Source organism: Acomys minous (genome assembly GCF_964271855.1).
Source record: "Acomys minous genome assembly, chromosome: 3".
NCBI classification, from domain to species: Eukaryota; Metazoa; Chordata; class Mammalia; order Rodentia; family Muridae; genus Acomys; species Acomys minous.
In genome coordinates, this window is record NC_140485.1 from 35,836,021 (window position 1) to 35,855,015 (window position 18,995).

Here is an 18,995-nt window from a genome sequence, read left to right on the forward strand (position 1 = left end):
AAAGAATAAATTAATAAAATTTTTTAAATGTTAAAAATAAATAAATGGTGAAATTACATATATATATATATATATATATATATATATATATATATATATATCTCAAAGAAAAGAAAAAAAATAGAAGTCATGTGAGAGTTTCCATTTTTCCCATGGTGGCAGGCGACAGTCAGAGATCATAAAGGAACAGAATTCTTCAGCAAGACGATTGTGCCTAACAATAGTAGAGCATGAATCCATAAGTAGGTGACAGATTGGAGGCAACGAGGGGAGAGTATGTAGGAAGCTAGTGCAGTCAGCTAGGAATGCTCAGTACTAAGAAGGAAGCCAGCCGGAGAGGTGGACAAAAGAGTGGGCCTAGGAGGAGAGTGGGCCTGGAAGGCAGAGAGATGTGAGGTATGCACAGAAGTAAACAAAGACACCCCTTTTAAATAACTAGAAACTGAGCAGGACCTCAAGATGGGATATGCCCCGGGGTCAAGGAACCCACGAGAGGGGGCATTTGAAGAAGTAACTGCTGGGTTCTCCTTAGACACTTTACTAAACACAAAAGGTGAGGCTCGTGATGTTTGGAAATTAGGGGTTAGCTCTGCCCTAGAAATGCTGATTTGTCATCAGTCATCAGAGGTAACTGAAGCCACAGACATAGACAGAGAATCCAGGACGTGTGGGTCTCTTGGGAAGGGATAGAAACTTGGGGAAAACATGCTCATTTGACAAATGGGGAGAGGCAGAGATTGAGAACAGAATGAGGATCTGGGAGTCTTTGGGCTTTGAGGCTGTGGAAGTCAGTGGCTCCTACTTAACTCTGTACCCACGGTGCCCAAGATGCCTACTGAAGAAGGAATCTACCAGTGGTGTGCTACAGTCTTATGCTACCGTGACCCTAAGAAGCATGCACCGCTGTGATTATGCCAAACAGATGCTGTTACCTGGCCAGTGGTAGATGTGAGTTTGAGGCAGAGCCTCAAACACTTCCTGTGAGTTTGACACGCTGACCTGAGGCACAGTGTTCTCAGTGTTTTTTGAAACAGCCTTCTCGGTGACCCTAAACCTTACAAGCGAAAAAATGAAGAGGACAGTAGCTGGACCAAGAAGGAAGACAGGAGCAGAGGTCAGGATACCGGACGCACAGGCTTGACAGCCTGAAAGGACCAGTTAGACATTTGCTAAGGGAGTTTTTTATCTCTGTCATGATCCATTATGCTGCATGAGAACACAGACAGAGATCTGGGTCATCTGGCAGGTTCTTTGTTTGAACTGAGACTATTTCCACAGAGTCACAGTGGATGGAAATATGGGATTTCTCTGGATGAAAATGTGAAGACCCACCCACTGATACGGCCTTTCAAAACATTAACAGAGAAGGTAAGAAACAGGATGTGTAACCATGTGGCTATGCTGTGTCGTTCCTTGGCCATTGTAGCAGACAATCCATCTATCTCACAATCATTAGTATCTTCCATGAACTGGCAAACTGTGCTTGTCTCTTCTCAAATACCAACTCTCTATCCTTTGGCTCTGAGAAACCACGAGTCAAGAAGCCCCTATTTAGAATTTACAGGTGACCTGAAATGTGTTCATTCTGCAACTGACCTAGGAAGAGGCTTTGTCTAACTTTAAGCTGTTGAGACAGGAAGGAGAAATTGCTAGAAAGGGATTTAAAAAGAAGAGAATTCTGATACGTAGAGAATAGTGTGAGAATAAAAGGTCCCCATGAAAGTAGATACAGGTCACTTTTTTCTTTTGTTCTTTCTTTCTTTCTTTCTTTCTTTCTTTCTTTCTTTCTTTCTTAAAATTAAGTAGTATGGTTCTTCTCAGCTCTGAATTCTGCTCTTACAAGCAGTAAGCATTCTTTGTAAGCTTAAGTGTAGTGCCATATGTAAGGGATGGCATATATATCATTAAGTTTTGGCCATTCATAAAATTGGACATACATCAAAAGAATTCTAATCCCAACAAATTCTATTTCCCAGGATCAAAGCAGAGCTTAATATAATTGCATTTTGACAATGTTCCATCTTACACATAGGACATAATGAATATTTTTCCTAGTCTTTCATTTCTTTATAAACTGTAAATAATGTTGTTGATAATATTGGTTCCTTTCACCTAGTAAAAACAACTGTAAGCTTAGGATTACATATATACATATATATGTATGTATGTATGTATCAAAAAGGTTGTGTGTTGCACACAGGATGCTACAAATGACATTTGGACCTTGTGAGGAAAGGATGAGCAAATCATCTCCTCAGTGTGCTGTGGAGAGATGGGTAGGGTATGTTCTGCATGGCTCTTCTATGTAAACTTCCTCTAGGAGAAAGAAATTTATCGCTGGCCTGCCAGAGAGTCCCTGAAAACCATGCTGGCTGTGGGCTGGACAGTGGAAAGGACCAAAGAAGGAGAAGCTTTAGTTCAACAAAGAGAGAATGAGAAACTTCGATGTGTGTCCCAGAGCAATCAGGTATGACAGCAAACACTTGGCCAATAAAACCCATGATGAATCTAGGAACACTCTCCCTGGGGTGTGATGATGGGACCACCTAAGATGAACAGTGAGGAGGAATGGGGCAGCCATGTGTTTGTGAAGGCTGATGGGAAGAAGGAAAACAATGGCAAACTTAGTAACTGCCTCTTTTCCCCTAGGGCAACAGCTACAGCCCTGCTCCCCTAGATCTCTCAAATGTCATGCTGTCCAGGGAGCTCCAGGTCAGTACCAACCTAGATGCAGAACATCAGTGCTTTCTACCCATTTCCAGTATAGTGCATGTTACCCTCCGAAAGAGTTAAAGGATAAAAACAGAGAATGTGCCTAGAACATTCTACCGTGCCGATATCAAACCTAAAGAGAATTGTGTTGTGCCAAGGCTGTGGGGAAAACAACAGAAAATTAACCAGGCATCTAAAAAGGGGAGGCTGTGCTTTTAAGAGTGCCATAAAGGGTGATGACTTGGTGAAAGGAAGAGCTATCAGCAATGTCTTCTTGTCAAACTCCCAAAAGAAAAGAAAAGAAAATTGGTAAAACACAGCACCTGAGTGGAAATGCTTGCCTGGTCTTTCTTAATCTCACAAGCCATAAGGACACCCTGCATGTGCGACAGGAGATCCGCTGTTTCCCCACAATGGTGCAGGAAAGCCACCATTGTACGGCTCATAGCTATATAACCCAAAAGATGCAACTAAAAGCTTTGAGGAGCTTCCCTTCACTCCCTCCTTGCTACACATACAGATGCCTGTGGCCTCTGCTCTAGCCTGGGGAAGATGCCAATGCACCAGCCCCTTGGGCCTTTAAGGAGGTTTTGTTCCAAAGTACATCCTTTGCTCTTGGTCAAAGCTGAGAGAGCCTTACAGAATGACTCATTCTATTTCGTAACCTCAATGACAGTAGCTTCCAGCAATGTGTGGGGTTTTTTTTTTTTTTTGAGTTTGTTTATTTTTTTTATTTATTCATTTTACATCCTCATTGTAGCCATCTCCCTCTTCTCCAGGTCTCACCCTGAGGTGTGATATTTTTTTTAAGTTGGTTGAGGCAAAGGTTTTCATAGATTCTTGACTTTGCCTTGACTTCACCTGCCCAGCTCCTTATCTTGTGAGATAGTATGATACTAAGATAAATGAGGGGCTGGTGATGTGCAGCTTTGGCTGGAATTGTGTTTCTCATGAGTGCACTCAACTCTCAGGATAATGCGCTGCAAAGGAAGGGCAAAATCTGAAATCACTTTCTATGTATGGGATGATATAAAGCTAATGAGGTGTGTCACACAGACTAATTAATAATGGTAGACCTCTGGCAGCAGGTGGGTAGCAGCTGGTGGAGCTGCTCAGAACCTGGAAGATATCAAGCCATTTTTCTTGCTTGTGTTCTCTCTAACTTATGTCTCTGGGGTGTGGGGCACAGGGCATGGTGGAGGTGGTAGCTGAGAACTATCACAATATCTGGGCCAAGAAGAAGAAACTGGAGCTGGAGAGCAAAGGTGAGCTTGTTTCACAGCATCCCTAGGGGAAAGCGAACTGAGAGTGTGGTGGCTATGTTTTCCCGGAAGTACAAAGGAAGGCCCAGTTTGTGTTTATCTCTCATCTGACTCTAGGTGGTGGCAGTCACCCTCTTTTGGTACCATATGACACCTTGACTGCCAAGGAAAAGTTCAGAGATCGAGAGAAAGCCCAGGACCTATTCAAATTCCTCCAGGTGAATGGCATTATAGTTTCTAGGTAAGTCACCTTCCATGTGATGTAAGTGGGGCAGAGGAGGTGCTGGGAGCTTAATCTCACTCACCATTTGGGAATTTAATCACCCATTAGATTAAAGCATTAGATTAAAAGACAGTGCTTGAAACTTTTGAAGAGGATATAATGAATGCATGTGTCTGTGTTCATAAACATTATGTTTTAAGTCAAAGCTTTTTCTTGGTATATTACTCCAGCATTTGGAGTTATAAACCACATTCATCGGACACCCATGAAGCTTTAAAACTTATCTGCCTTTAAAGAGAAATGAGAATTTGAGGCACAAGCAAAACGATGTTTGGTATGCTAGATTATTTTTTAGATTTTTTACCCTATCCCTTTTAGATGTCTTATCCTTAATTCAAAACTCTACCTATAAACTTGCAGCTGACGATCTTTGCAAAATAGCCACTTGGTTTTCACAGAACCAACGGCTCTCCCACCCTTTGACCTGATTGTTTTGTATTTTTTTTAAACTTCATAAATAATAAGAGCAACAAGCATAGACAACAGACACGGCTTTTGAACCACAGGAATTGATTCTTCTGCAGCTAAAACCCCCCCTGGGTCCTAAGACATTTTATCATATATTGATGAATGTTTTCTATGAAGTTGGCTTGAACTGCCTAACTCTTAAAGGAATTTGCTTACTCATCAATCAGATGTCTATGGAGAGCTATGTATAGCATTGTGCTTGCTAACTTTTTTGTAAGATGAAAAACAACGTAGTGATCCTTCTCTGATATAACTGTTCCTCTTCAAATAAATGGTTGCCAAGAAAGCTATCTTCCTTTTTAACAGATTTCTGCTTGTTAATGCCAAACAAATAACAACTATACAAATATTTCTATTGTAGCTCATATGAAGAAACTTATTTGCCACATTGTAGGAAAGGTCACGCTCCAAGAGACAGCCTCCAGGGGAGCATTTGAGAAAGACACCCTGTCCTGATTTAATCCTCTTTTTAACACTGAGAAGAATTCTGAGTGTACTTGCTGATAAAATTCCTTGCTCAAAGGGGAAGGGGGGCAGCAGAGCCCAAATGGCTGGGTTATATAGGGAAGAACCCTAGGGGAAGGGCAGCCTACCCCCTGGGCTGGAGAGTTTGGGGTAGAGGGCAGGGTATGCCAAATGTACCCTGTAACAGGTAGAGGCTGAGAAATACTGGGAAAACCTGGAGGCCAAGTCTGCTCTGATATGTTAAACAGGTATCTCAGCCCTTGGTCCCATGTTTGACACCTAACAATAACATATTGCTTTTATCATTCCGCATAATTTATATTTTGCTCATGTCTATTTATTTCGAGCATATGGGTCAAACCTATGAGCAATATTTGTCATCTTCTCTGACTTACCTGCAGCTCAATATTTTTTTAGTAATAATTGTAAAGATCTTTCCAGATACTCTGCAGAGAAATTGCTTTAACAAAAAGTGTTGCATGCTCACACAGTCAGATCCAAGTGCAAGAGTAGATCAGTCATGTGATGAGCCATGCCACTAAGCCAGAACAACAGCCACTACTGAAAATTAAATTCAAGAATGAGGGTGGGGGGAGGGTTATGGGTGATACACCAAAGTCACATCATTTTCTCTGCTACTTCTGGGGTTCATCTCTGTCCCATCTAGAGGTGTGAAGGACATGGAGCTGGATGCCTCCTCTATGGAGAAGAGATTTGCCTACAAGTTTTTGAAGAAGATCCTGAAATATGTTGACTCTGCTCAAGAGTTTATTGCTCACTTGGGTAAGTATAGCTGTGAAAATGACAGGAAAGAATTTCGTGTTCCTTTAGAGAGAATGATCTAATTAGGAATAATCTTATGTCACCGTTGTTCATGATATGACTCACTGAGCTTATGATTTGGGTGGAAAACAGTGGCTGAGATTCATTCCCTCGTGCCTAAAAAAATTAGCTTGGTTTCTTGGCTTCTCTGCTGGATTTGACCAGCTCTTTTGTTGTTTTGGTTTGGTTTTGGTTTTTGGGTTTTGGTTTTGGTTTTTGTTTGTTTGTTTTTTGTTTGTTGTTGTTGTTGTTGTTTTGGTTTGGTTTGGTGTTTTGGTTTTTCGAGATAAAGTATCTTCTCTTTGTAGCCTTGGCTTTCCTAGGTTCCCTTTGTATATCAGGCTGGCCTTGAACTCACAGTGATCTGCCTACCTCTGCTTCCTGAGTGTTGGGATTAAAGGCACGAGCCACCACGCCCGGCTCTTTTGTTGTTGTTTTTTTTTTAAAGCAACTCATCCTAGTCCCATGCTTTGTGACTATAGACATTGCTGAGGCTGCTTCAGAAAAGGGTGCAGGGAGACAGCGGTGAGAGAACTGACACACCCAACCAGTACAGTCACAAAGTGCTCTGTAAGATGTCAGTTCACAAAAGCAACTAGGCTTGCTCCTTGGCTTTTAAAGAACTGCTCTGCTTCTAAAAATACTGTGGTTGCTTATTTTGTTTGTTTGTTTGCTCTGAACAAAGTATGTTATCCCTGTCTTTGTAGAAGCCATTGTCAGCAGTGGGAAAACGGAAAAGTCTCCCCATGATCAGGAGATCAAATTCTTTGCCAAAGTAAGTTTTCTCCTTTGCTCAGGATCTCTGCCACTGGGAGTATGGTTTAAAGAGGTCCACTGAGGAGACTTAAACCTCCAAAAGCTTCAGTGAGGTGGATGTGTATTTCCCTGTTGCAGAACAGACCCAGTGTGAATAGGAGCATCAAGGAAGTATGCAGCCTGCTCAGCTCCACACCATAGCCTAGGGGCTCAGGTTGCTCCTCCCTTCTTCTGCACCTCTAACAACATGCTTCATGTCACTGTGGTCCAAACTAGATCAACTGTATCACATCTTGTGGGAAAGGGATGTGTAAAGGAAAAGGCATGGGAGAGAAGGCTGGTGCTTTTCTGGAGCTCTAACGTAGTGCCACAAGTAAACCATTTTCTCTTACTCTAGCTATGAGGGAAACTGGATAAGGTATTCCCCAGCTCAGTGGCTCTATGTCCCACTAAAATCAGCTGTCCGTTCTGTCACTGAAAAGGAAAGAATGCCCTTGGGTACCGATGAATGTTGTCCATATAAACCTTCTCAGAGGACCAAATGCCTTTCTGTGTCTGTGCCCTGACAGGCAGACACAGTTAAGGGGAGGGCTCAGCCATGCCTTGAGGTGAACCTGTTGATGCAATGGCCAAGAAGGCAACCTGAGTTCACCAACTGTTGTCTTTAAATCAGATCCTCATGCAAATTTATTTGTGTCCTTATTTAGGCAATGGCCTTTCCTTTGTTATAATCGCTTAAGATCATCATCATCATCATCACCCAAAGTGAGACCCAAAATAGAATTTCCTGAAAATCCACAGTTAACATTGAGAGTCCTTTGCTCACTAAGAATAAATTCTTTAAAAGGAATTGTCAGATACACTTGGATCAGATACATTAAGAGTGATATTTGAGGGGCTGGAGAGATGGCTTAGTGACTGCTCTTCCAGAGGACCTGGGTTCAAATCCCAGCAACCGCATGGCAGCCCACACCAGTCTGTAACTCTATGATCTGCCACACTCACCCAGACACACATGCAAGCCAAACACCAACACACATAAAATAAAAATAAATAAAATGTTTTTTTTAAAGAATGATGTTTGATGGTTTCCAGGTTCTCCTCCCGCTGGTTGACCAGTACTTCACCAACCACCGCCTGTACTTCCTGTCATCTCCTTTGAAGCCACTTAGCAGCAGTGGGTATGCTTCCCATAAGGAGAAAGAAATGGTGGCCAGGTGAGTCTGTGGAACTGAGAGAAGGCCACTGTGTTGGCCAGTTTTGAGTAGTTACAACAAGATGCTTGAGATAAGCAAAGCTAAAGGGTTGATTTAGCTCACAGTTCTGAGGTTTCAAGTCCAGCATGAGTAGACACCTTTCTTTCATCCCGTGGTAGGGGGTCCAGAGGGCAGTGATGGAGACTCACTGTGGTGCAAGTGGCTGAAATCATGGCCAGAAGGCAGACATGGCAGAATCCTAAGATCTCCAGAAGGGCATGTCCTATTGACCTGAAAATCCCACATTCAAATCCATCTTCTGGGCATCTCTAACCACCCAGTAGCAACACCCTAGAGACGAGCTTCTAATACATGAGTGGGGGTTGGGGGGATGGGGGAGTTGTTCAAACCACCATTCTCAATGCTAATGTGGCTTATTTAGGACACCAGTGACTTGGAGACTCGATGACAAGTTCTTTGTGGAAATGGTGCCTGACATGATGATTAGAATTCAGAGTCTTGATTACCATCTTGGTTTTTTTTTAATAAAAAAGTTTTGTTTTTGTTTTTGTGTGGGGGGGTGATTTTCAAGACAACATCTCTCTGTGTAGCCTTGGATGTCCTAGAACTCACTCTGTAGACCAGGCTGGGCTTGAACTTATAGAGATCTGCCTGCCTCTGTCTCTGCCTCTGCCTCTGCCTCCTAAGTGCTGGGATCAAAAGTGCGCACCACCACCCAATTTAATTGGAATTTGTTTGTCTTTGTATATATCTTTATGATTTCAGGAACTAATAGAACTGTACTGTTTAGGGTACTCATGGAGCTAAGAAAATACATACATTACACAGGTCAATTACCCTAAAATATTATTGAGAAGAAGGCCAAGATTCTTCTGAAGCTTGGGGACATTAAACACATAGTATCAAGGCACACACTGCTTTCAGTTGCCTCCTCATCAAGTTTGCAAGATTAAAATTCTTAAAACTCAGATCTTCGAAGTCCTAGTGGGAATAATCTGAGATTTGAAAGCTGGACCTCCATAATTCGACCTAAATGTTTGTACATCAGTGCCGGCCTCAGAGCTAAAGGGATGGCTCACTGCCTAAGGATGCTTGCTGCTCAAGCATGAGTAACTAAGCTTGGATCTCAGCACCCAAATGAAAAGCTGAGTGTGGCTGCTTGTGCACCTGTAACTCCAGTGCTACAGGGGCTAAGATAGGAAAATCACTGGACCATGCTGGCCAGCAGCCTAGTGTCTTCCACATTCAGTGGAAGACATTGTCGCTAACAGAATAAGGCAGAGAGTGATAGAACACCACTATCATGTCCTGACAGCTAGATGCACAGGGAGATTGCACACACACACACACACACACACACACACACACACACACATACACACACACACACACACACACACATACCAGCCTACCACTCCACTAGGCATAAAGTAGGGGTGCCTTAACAGACCTTAACATAGGGGGAGCTTCATAATGAGGTTGAGAGGTGCTAGCTCACATGCATCAGGTTCTGTTTGATCAACAAAAGGCCAACTGTGGATTAGACTTCTAAATAGCAAAGATCTAAAAAGGATAGTGAAAGCCTAAATGCTCTCCATTGACAGTGAATGCAAATGCACATCATACTGAATAAGAGCTCAGCCACTAACTATCACACTCTTTGGAAGTATATTCAGCTTGAAGATTTGCCTAACATAAAACACTATGTGGACAAGCACTGAAATTAATTTTTCATATGCAAGAGTTACTGCCCATCTGAGTAAGAATGGTTGTAAAACCTCACAATATGTCAAATTCAAAGTACTACCTGTGTCTTACAGTCTTCATTTTACAAAGCAAGAATCTGAGGTGCATTTAGCTTTACTCTGGTAGCCAAAATGTCACAGGTGGTTAAGACTGAGAATGGAGCCCTCATCACATTGCATGCCACTTCTGCACTGTGATCACTTAGATCAAGACAGAAGGCAGCTGGTGCTGACAAAACAGCATACTTTGGAACGAGGCACTGATCCTAGGATCTTAAACCTTAGGTTGAACTAGTGTGTTCTGTAAGAGCTAGGGAAATGGGGTAGGGGAGACATGCAAGACACTCAGATAATCCAGCAGCGGGCAGGTGCATCTGTTTTCTTCATCTGTTGATCTTAGACTATTAATTCATGGAAATGTAACATTTGTTCAACCAGGCACCATTTGTCATGGATGGAATACAACCTAGAGCTCATCAGCCTTGCAAATAGCTTCCAAATCCATCCGTGAGCTAGTGTCTCCCACAGAAGCAGTTGTGTTTGCATTGCATGTGTTTTCCCTAGCAGACTCTTCTTTCTTTCCTCCGTTTCTTTTACTCTTCTTTTCCTGTGGTTTTTGTTTGTTTGTTTGTTTGTTTGTTTTGCTTAAGGGACTGGAGGAGTTGTTTATTTGCTCATTTGTTTTTGACACAGGCTCTCACTGTGTAGCTCTGGCTAGCCTAGAATTTATTATGTAAGTCAGATAGGCCCCAGACTCACAAAAATCTGCCTCCAAAATGCTAGGATTAAAGGTTAAAGGTCCAGCTCCTCCCTCTCTCTCCGTCTCGCTGTCTCTCTGTGTGTCTCTCTCTGTCTCTCTCTTGCCCACCAGATTCCTCTTTACTGAAGCCTTCATTCTTAGTCCACCTCATCTTTTTTTAATTTAATTTTAATTTTATTAATTTATTCAGATTACAACTCAATTGTTATCCTATCACTTGTATTCTTCCATTCCTCCTTCCCTCCTGCTTTTCACCCTTTTCCCCTCCCCTAGGTCTATGACCGAGGGGGACTTCCTCTCCCACTATATGGTCATAGGCTATCAAGTCTCATCTTGGTAGCCTGCTTATTCTTTCTTTGAGTGCCACTAGGCCTCACCACCAAGGAGAGGTGGTCAAATATGGAGCACCAGAGTTCATGTCAAAGTCAGTCCCTGCTCTCCACATAACTGTGGAGAATTTCCTCTCCATTGGGTAGATCAGAGTAGGGGTTTGATGTTTACTATTGTATTGTCCTTGGTTAGTGCAATAGTTTGAGCAGACACCCCCTGGGCCCCAATCCACCCATCACGATGTTCTTCTTGTAGGTTTCTAGGGCCCTCTGGGTCCTTCTCTTTCTCCATCTCCTATATTTCTCTTACCTAGAGTCTCAGTAGGATATCCTCACACTTATTCCAATCTCCTGGTAAGTGAAGACTTTCCTGGGATGTGCCTTTTGGGCTAGTGCCCAATTATAAGTGAGTATATACCATATGAGTCTTTCTGCTTCTGGGTTAACTCACTTAGTATGATCATTTCTAGTACCATCCATTTGTCCACAAATTTCAGGATTTCCTTGTTTTTAATAGCTGAGTAGTATTCCATAGTGTAAATGTACCACAGTTTCTTTATCCATTCTTCAACTGAGGGACATTTAGGCTGTTTACAGGTTCTGGTTATTATGAATAAGGCTGCTATGAACATGGTTGAGTATACGTCCTTATTGTGTGGTATAGCACCTTCTGGGTATATTCCAAGGAGTGGAATAGCTGGGTCTTGGGAAAGCCCTATTCCAAGTTTTCTGAGAAAGTGCCAGATAGATTTCCAAAGTGGTTGTACAAGTTTGCATTCCCACCAGCAATGAAGGAGTGTTCCTCTTTCTCCACATCCTCGCTAGCATGTGGCATCACTTGAATTTTTTATCTTAGTCATTCTAATGGGTGTAAGATGGAATCTCAGAGTCCATAGTTTTGATTTGCATTTCTCTGATGGCTAAAGACGTTGAGCATTTCTTTAAGTGTTTCTCAGCCATTTGATGAAAGTACTCCAGCCAATTCTCAGCCAAATCCTCTGTTGAGAATTCTGTTTAGTTCTGAGCTCCATTTCTCAATTGGGTTATTTAGTTTGGTGGTATTTAATTTCTTGAGTTCTTTATGTATTTTGGATATTAAACCTTTGTCAGATGTAGGGTTGGTGAAGATCTTTTCCCACTCTGTAGGCTGTCGCTTTGTTCTGTTGACAGTGTCTCCTGTCCGCCTCATCTTTAATCTGATGCTTTCTCTTTTGAAATAATTCCATTTTATCTCTTTATCTCCTTTTTTTTTTTCTTTTTGGGATAGGGCCTATCTCTATAGCCTGAATGTCCTAGCTATTAAATGCTTGTGTCTTTATCATTTTTAAGCTCTGAGAGGGAAGAGAGTCTCCTGGGAACTCTAGCCCTTTATTATTTTGGAGCAAAGGTAATTAATTGTCTTAGGGTTTTAATTGCTATGATAAAACATCATGACCAAAAGCAACTTGGAGAGGAAAGGACCTACTCCATTCTGCACTTCCAAGTAACATTCCAGCCATCATCCAGGAAGGTGGGACAAGAATTCAAGGCAGGAGCTTGGAGGCAGGAACTGAAGTAGAGGCCATGGAGGTGTGCTGCTTTTGGCTTACTCCTTACGGCTTGCTCAGCCTGCTTTCTTACACACTCAGGACCACACACCCAGGAATGGTACACCCACACATCACACTTCAACATCAATCATTAATCAAGAAAATGCAAAAAAAGAAGGAAGAAAAAGAAAAAAGAAAATGCCCTGCAGACTTGCCTAGAGGCCAATCTCATGGGGGATATTTTGTCAATCAGGATTCCCTCTTTTCTGTTTGTGTCAAGTTGACAGAAAGTAGCCCAACAGCAATTCTTTTACTTAAATCATGGACTCTTAAGGAGACAGCAACAATTCTTTGATATTTCAGGTGCTGGCTTCTACAAGTCTGAGAAAGCACTTCTGAGTGAATGAAAGTACTCCAGTATCAGTCCAAATAGCCCAACCATATACTTTAGAGAGAAAGAACACATGCTTTCAATTTATACAAAATGCATGTCCACCCAGTTGAAGTGTTTCCAGATTTCTGAGCTGATCTCAAGCTTGTGTAGAGCTATTTTATTACAGAGAAAGCTCACATTGAGCAGAAAGCATTGAAGGAGCCTCACCAAGAAATATAGCCTAGTAATTCACTGGCCAAGCACAGAGCTAACCCTTGGCAGTACAGGCAGCACTGTCTAGTACTCTTTCTCCACCTCCATCCCATGAGCTCACCTCAGATAAGCAGCTGCCCATATTACCTTCGCATTAGCTGCCATGTTTCCATGAGTGCTCTTAAGGTCTAGGCCATGCAGATTCTGACTTATTCCTACTAATTAACAGTGGCTTTGTCTATGATTTTTCAAGATAGCTCCCCCCGCCCAAAAAAATGCAGGATACATTTGGAATGCATTTCTTCTCTGAGTTGTCCTAAGGAGACTTCTGTCCTATGAGAGGCAAAGATCTCCAATACAAGTCATGAATGTGAGCCTACGATTTCAGCTGAGTCTCACTAGAGCATTATGGTCTGCACCAGTGTCCTGTCTCTGTTTTCCCTAGTAGCCAGCCTTCTTTCTGTTCTCCTGCTTCCTGAAGGGAATGCAAAGTTCTTGTCAGGCCATGCCAGGGTCAAATGTCAGAGTTCATAGGAATTACCTCCCAAAGGTATCACCCACATATGTGGACTGCAGTCACAGCGTCCTTAGATGTGTTCAGTCAGCAGTGTGCTCAGAACCATCTACAAGGCTGCTTCCTAACTACAACTGATGAAGTATAGTTCAACCCTCAAAAGGATCCATGGTGAAAAGTATAAGGGAAGCACAGAGAGGAGTCAGGAATACAAACAACAACAATCAATAACAACGATGACGATGACAATGAAGATGATGATGATGATAGCAGCTTCTTAGTTCCCAAGGACTCAACTAGGGCAGACTATAGACTAACAAAAAGTGATAGCTAAAAATGTACATATTAAAGTAGTTTTTGTGTTTAACAGACTCCTACTCCTTACGCTAACAATTAACTTTTTTTTCTAATCCTGACATTTTTCTTTCCACCTTCTAACTAAAGCTTCAGACTCCACATAATTGCAAGGCTGCAAAATGGCTTGCAATTCATTGCAATGACAGAAAAGCATGCTGCCTTTTAGCATCCTCACCTCTGCCCCCCCCACCCATGTTCCATGAATGAACATTTTAACCCATAGTGTCTATCACCAAGGAAAGTTTTCACACAGCCATTGCCAAATACTATTCTCATTACAGAGGTTTTTTTTTTAGTAGGATGGAGCTGCCTGCAAGGACCTTTCATGATTTGTCACCAAGGCAGTGTGGACCACATTATTTTCCTAAGCATGGCTCCAAGGACCTTCCAGAGGACGTGAAGCATCCTCTTAAAGTGCCAGTCTGCATTGTTTCACATGTGAGGGGTGGGACGATGGGGTAAAAATAATTTTTTGAGTCTCTGGTTGCTTTCTGAATTGCAACCTTTTTTCTGCTTTAGCCTGTTCTGCAAGCTGGCCGCTCTTGTGAGACACAGGATTTCCCTCTTTGGTAAGTAAAGGGATGTGTTGCCAAGGGTAGCACATCTTCCTGTAATTATCTCCAGCTTCAGTTTTGCCTTCATTTGTGGCTCCCTTCAAAAGCCTGCACCTTGGGATGGAAGTGTCACCTAAATGTCCCATAGAAAATTGCTCTGAAGCATGATTAATGACCTCTCTGCCCCTCTAACAGCTCAGATTTTCCACACCAATGAATGTTTTAAGCTCTGCCTGTAACATCCATCATGAAGCAGAGGCTGTGTCAGACCTGAGATAAATACCTTGTCCCTGAGCACAGCCTTGGCACTTTGTGTGTTGCTGGCTAATTATACTGGGCTAAGGCTTATCCATATTAAGAAGGCTGCATTTAACAATCAGGCTGGTTTATAGGAGTAGCAGGTGATTTTTTTTTTTAATTCTAGGGAGTGATTCAACTACAATGGTGAGCTGTCTTCACATCTTAGCTCAGACACTTGACACGAGGTAAGTCTGATGTTTTCTTTCTAACAGTTCCATATGATGCCCTTTCTGGCCCCCAAATAAACAAAGATGGTCCTAGAAGGCAGCACTCTGTTTCTTATTCCCATGGTTCAGACCTGTTGTCATGGACTATCTTAAATCTGTAACAGTTGACCAGCTCTTACCCTCTCTTAGTAAGCTCTCTTTTAAGGAAATAAAATATATAACATATCAACATTCAATTTGTACCTAACTGTATACACACACACACACACACACACACACACACACACACACACACACACGAATACAGGAATACATGCACACATACACAAACACATGCATACCAACATGCATGCACAGGATGCACACACACAGTTCACACATACTGGCAGATGGTGAGATGTCATCCTGAGAGATGAAGAATATCATTTTGAGTTAAGCATGGGCAGGAAGAAAACTGAGGGATCTCTGCCTCCTAAAAGAGTATGTAGGGAGCCAGGGGAAGAGCCAGGCAGGTAAAGGCACTGTCAAGCCAAGTTCAATCACTGTGACCCATATGGGAGGAGAGAACTGACTTCCAGAAATCATCCTTTTAGCCTCCATGCCCCCCGACACACATATATGTATAAATTAATAAATATGATTTTTTAAAAAAATGCATCAGATAGCTGGTAATGTAGATATGCCTCTAATGTTAGCATGTAGAAGACAAAGACAGAAAGATGAAAAGTTCAAACCCATCCTTGGATTAATAGAAAACCCTGTTTAATAAAAATAAAAGATACAAGATAATTTGGTATTCTGCAGGAAGGATAGCCGAGGAGATTTTATTTTAAAAAAAAATGCACGGTTCTGGTAATGTTAACATACATAATATTTTAAAGTAGATAAGTAGTAAAAAGAAATACAGGGGTTCTTTTTAACATGCTCATTAATAACGGTCCTTACAGGAGCCAATCATAATCATCATCAGAGAGGATTCATCCAGGAACCGATGCGGACAAATTCAGAGACCCACAGCGATACATTAGACAGAGCTCAGGGAGTCTACAAGGGAGATGAGGAAGAAGGATGTAGGAGCCAGAGGGGTTGAGTACACTCTAAAACCATGGCTCACAGAATCAGCTAAGCAGCACTCATAGGGCCTTCCAGAGACTGAAGCAGCAATCAGGGGAACCTGTATGTGCCTGCATAGGTCATCTGCATATATGTATGTTATGGTGTTTAGGTTATTGTTCTCCTGGGACTCCTAACAGTGGAAGTGGGAGTTGTCTCTGACTCTTTTGCCTCCTCTTGGAATCCTTTTCCTCCTACTGGGTTGCCTCATCCAGCCTTGTTATGAGGTTTGTCCCCAGTCTTATCATAACTTGTTATGCCATGTTCACTTGATATCCCTAGGAGGCCTGCTCTTTTCTGAAAGAGAACAGAAGAGGAGCAGATCTAGGGGAGAGTAAGGAGCTGGGAAGTGTAGAGGGAGGGGGAAACTGTGATAGGTATATAATATAAGAGAGAAGAATAAACAAATAAATAAAGAAGAAAAAAGGTCCTTATGCTGGATGTGGTGGCACATGGCTTTAATCTCAACACTCAGGAAGCAGAGTCAGGAATATCTCTGTGAGTTTAAGGCCAGCCAAAAGGCTATATAGTGAATCCTTGCCTCAAAAACATAATAATAATAATAATAATAATAATAATAATAATAATAATAATAATAATAATAATAAATGTCCTTATCAGAGTCAGGAAGAGAACATACCCCTCAAGATCTAATGCAAAAGAGAGCTACCTTCTTAAGAAGGTAAACCAAAGGTGACAATCTGTGACAAACTGCAGCGCATGAAAAATACTAAGGGCTAGAGACATAGCTCATTGGGTAAAAGCACTTGCCCAACAAGCAAAGTACAGGAGATCAGATCCCCAGGATCTACAAAAATGTCTAGTAGTAAAAGCAACTCATCAGCACTCAGGCAGAGACAGCATCTGCAGAGCAAGCTGGCTACCCAGACTAACCAAAGTACTAAGCTCTGGAGTCAAAGGAGAGACCCTACTTCAATATATAAGATAGATGGTAAAGGAAGATGCCAACATTAGCCTCTGGCCAATACATAGGTACCAACACATAATAATAATAACAATAATAATAATTTTAAAAGAACAATATCAGGGGTCATTACAGGAGCACTCTGGTCCTCAGGTTTTTTATAAGGGTGTTTATAAGAAATCAGAGCAAACCTTCTGGCGGTCTTCACTGTCCTGATATGTTTGATAATTACAAATAAAATTTTGAAGATAAAGAGCATCTACTCTAAAAGGAATTCTGTCATTGTCTTCTGAAGAAGATGTCACAATGTGGAAAATTATAGACTACATACAGCTTTTGTTCCAATTCCAAGTTCTTTTTCTTAAGCAATTTATGTATTTATTCATTTTACATCCCAATCAGAGCCCCCTCTCTCCCATCCTCCCTGTCCTACCCTCCTTACCTCTTTCCTGTGCCCCCCATCTCCTACAACTTAGAAAAGGGGAGCCCACCCACCCCCAACCAATCCACCCCAGCACATCAAGTCACACCAGGACTGAATTAATCCTCTTCTAAGGTGGCCTGGCAAGGCAGCCCCACGAGGGGAAAGTAATTGAAAAGCAGCCAACAGAGTCCTTTTCAAAGACAGCTCCTGCTCCCCTTACTAGGGGACTCACATGAAGACCAAGCTGCCAATCAGGTACATGTGTATGTGGGACCTAGGTCCAGTCCATGCATAGTCCTTGGTTGATGCTTCAGTCTCTGTAAGCATCCCTGGGCCCAGGTTAGTTGTCTCTGTTGGTCTTCTTGTGGAGCTCCTGTATCCTCTGGTCCTTCTATCCTTCCCTCAACTCTTCCACAAGGCTCCCGGTGCTCCACCCAATGTTTGGCTGTGAGTCTCAGCATCTGTTTCCATCCGTTGCTGAGTGGATCCTCTCAGAGGCCAGCTATGCTAGGTTCCCATATGCAGTGTCCCATCTGCAATTCTCCCATAGCAAAATGTCATTGATAGTATCAGGAGTTGGCTCTCTCCCTTGGTGCGGGTCTGACCATGCACTGGTTGGGTATTCCCTCAATCTCTGCTCTGTCTTTATCCCTACGTATCTTGCAGGCAGGGTAAATTTGGGGTCAAAGCTTTTGTGTGTGGTTGGTGTTCCCCTCCCTCCATTAGGAGTCCTGTCTGATGAGAGGGTGGCCTCTTCAGTCTCCATGACCCCCACTACTAGGAATCTCAGTGGGAGTCACCACCATATCCTCCACCATACTACAGGCTGACCCTCTAGTAGTTCTCTAGCCTGTCTCAGAGATGCTCCCGCCCACAGTTTCTCTTCTCTCTGCAAGCCCTCTATCTTCCCATCCTTGCTCCCCTCACATCTAACCCCACCTTTATTTCCTTCAGCACCCCATCTCCTACCCTTCTGCTGTGTGTTCTATTTTCCTTTCTGAGTGAGATTCAAACATCCTCCCTTGGGCCTTCCTTGTTACTTAGCTTCTTTGGATTTGTGAATTGTAGTATGGTTATCCTGTACTATATGGCTAAAATCTGCTTATAAGTGAGTACATACCGCATGTGTCTTTCTGGGTCTAGGTTACCTCATTCAAGATGATCTTTTCTAGTTCCATCCACTTGCCTACAAAATTCATGATTTGCTTGTGAAAATATACTACAGCTTCTGTATCCGTTCTTCAGTTGAGGTGTATCTGGGTTGTTTCCAGTTTCTGGCTATTACGAATAAAGTTGCTATGAACATAGTTGAGCAAATGTTTTTATTGTGAGGGTGGATCATCTTTTAGGTATATACTCAGGAGTAGTATGGGTCTTGAGGTAGAATTATTCCCAAATTTTTGAGAAAGCACCAGGTTGATTTCCAACTGGTTGTACAAGTCTGCATTCCCACCAGCAATGGAGGAGTGTTCCCCTTTCTCCACATCCTCACCAACATATGTTTTTTTTATCTTAGCCATTCTGACAGGTATAAGATAGAATTTCAGAGTTGTTTTGATTGGCATTTCCCTGATGACTAATGACATTGAACATTTCTTTAAATGCTCCTCGGCCACTCAAGATTCCTCTGTTGAGAAGTCTCTGTTTAGCTCTGTACTCCATTTTTAATTGGATTATTTGATTTGTTGTCATTTAATTTCCTGATTT

At 42.2% G+C, this 18,995-nt stretch overlaps 1 protein-coding gene across 1 annotated transcript in view; it reads left to right on the forward strand.

Moving 5' to 3' along the window:
* RYR3 (ryanodine receptor 3) overlaps nt 1-18,995 on the forward strand; it is a 529,413-nt gene that overhangs the window by 411,947 nt on the left and 98,471 nt on the right. The window contains exons 54-63 of the mRNA XM_084776329.1: nt 1,279-1,368; nt 2,321-2,467; nt 2,650-2,712; nt 3,902-3,977; nt 4,092-4,215; nt 5,858-5,973; nt 6,720-6,787; nt 7,864-7,985; nt 14,325-14,374; nt 14,784-14,844. Of these exons, the coding sequence (XP_084632455.1) occupies nt 1,279-1,368; nt 2,321-2,467; nt 2,650-2,712; nt 3,902-3,977; nt 4,092-4,215; nt 5,858-5,973; nt 6,720-6,787; nt 7,864-7,985; nt 14,325-14,374; nt 14,784-14,844 (917 nt within the window). The remainder of the gene's footprint in view (nt 1-1,278; nt 1,369-2,320; nt 2,468-2,649; nt 2,713-3,901; nt 3,978-4,091; nt 4,216-5,857; nt 5,974-6,719; nt 6,788-7,863; nt 7,986-14,324; nt 14,375-14,783; nt 14,845-18,995) is intronic.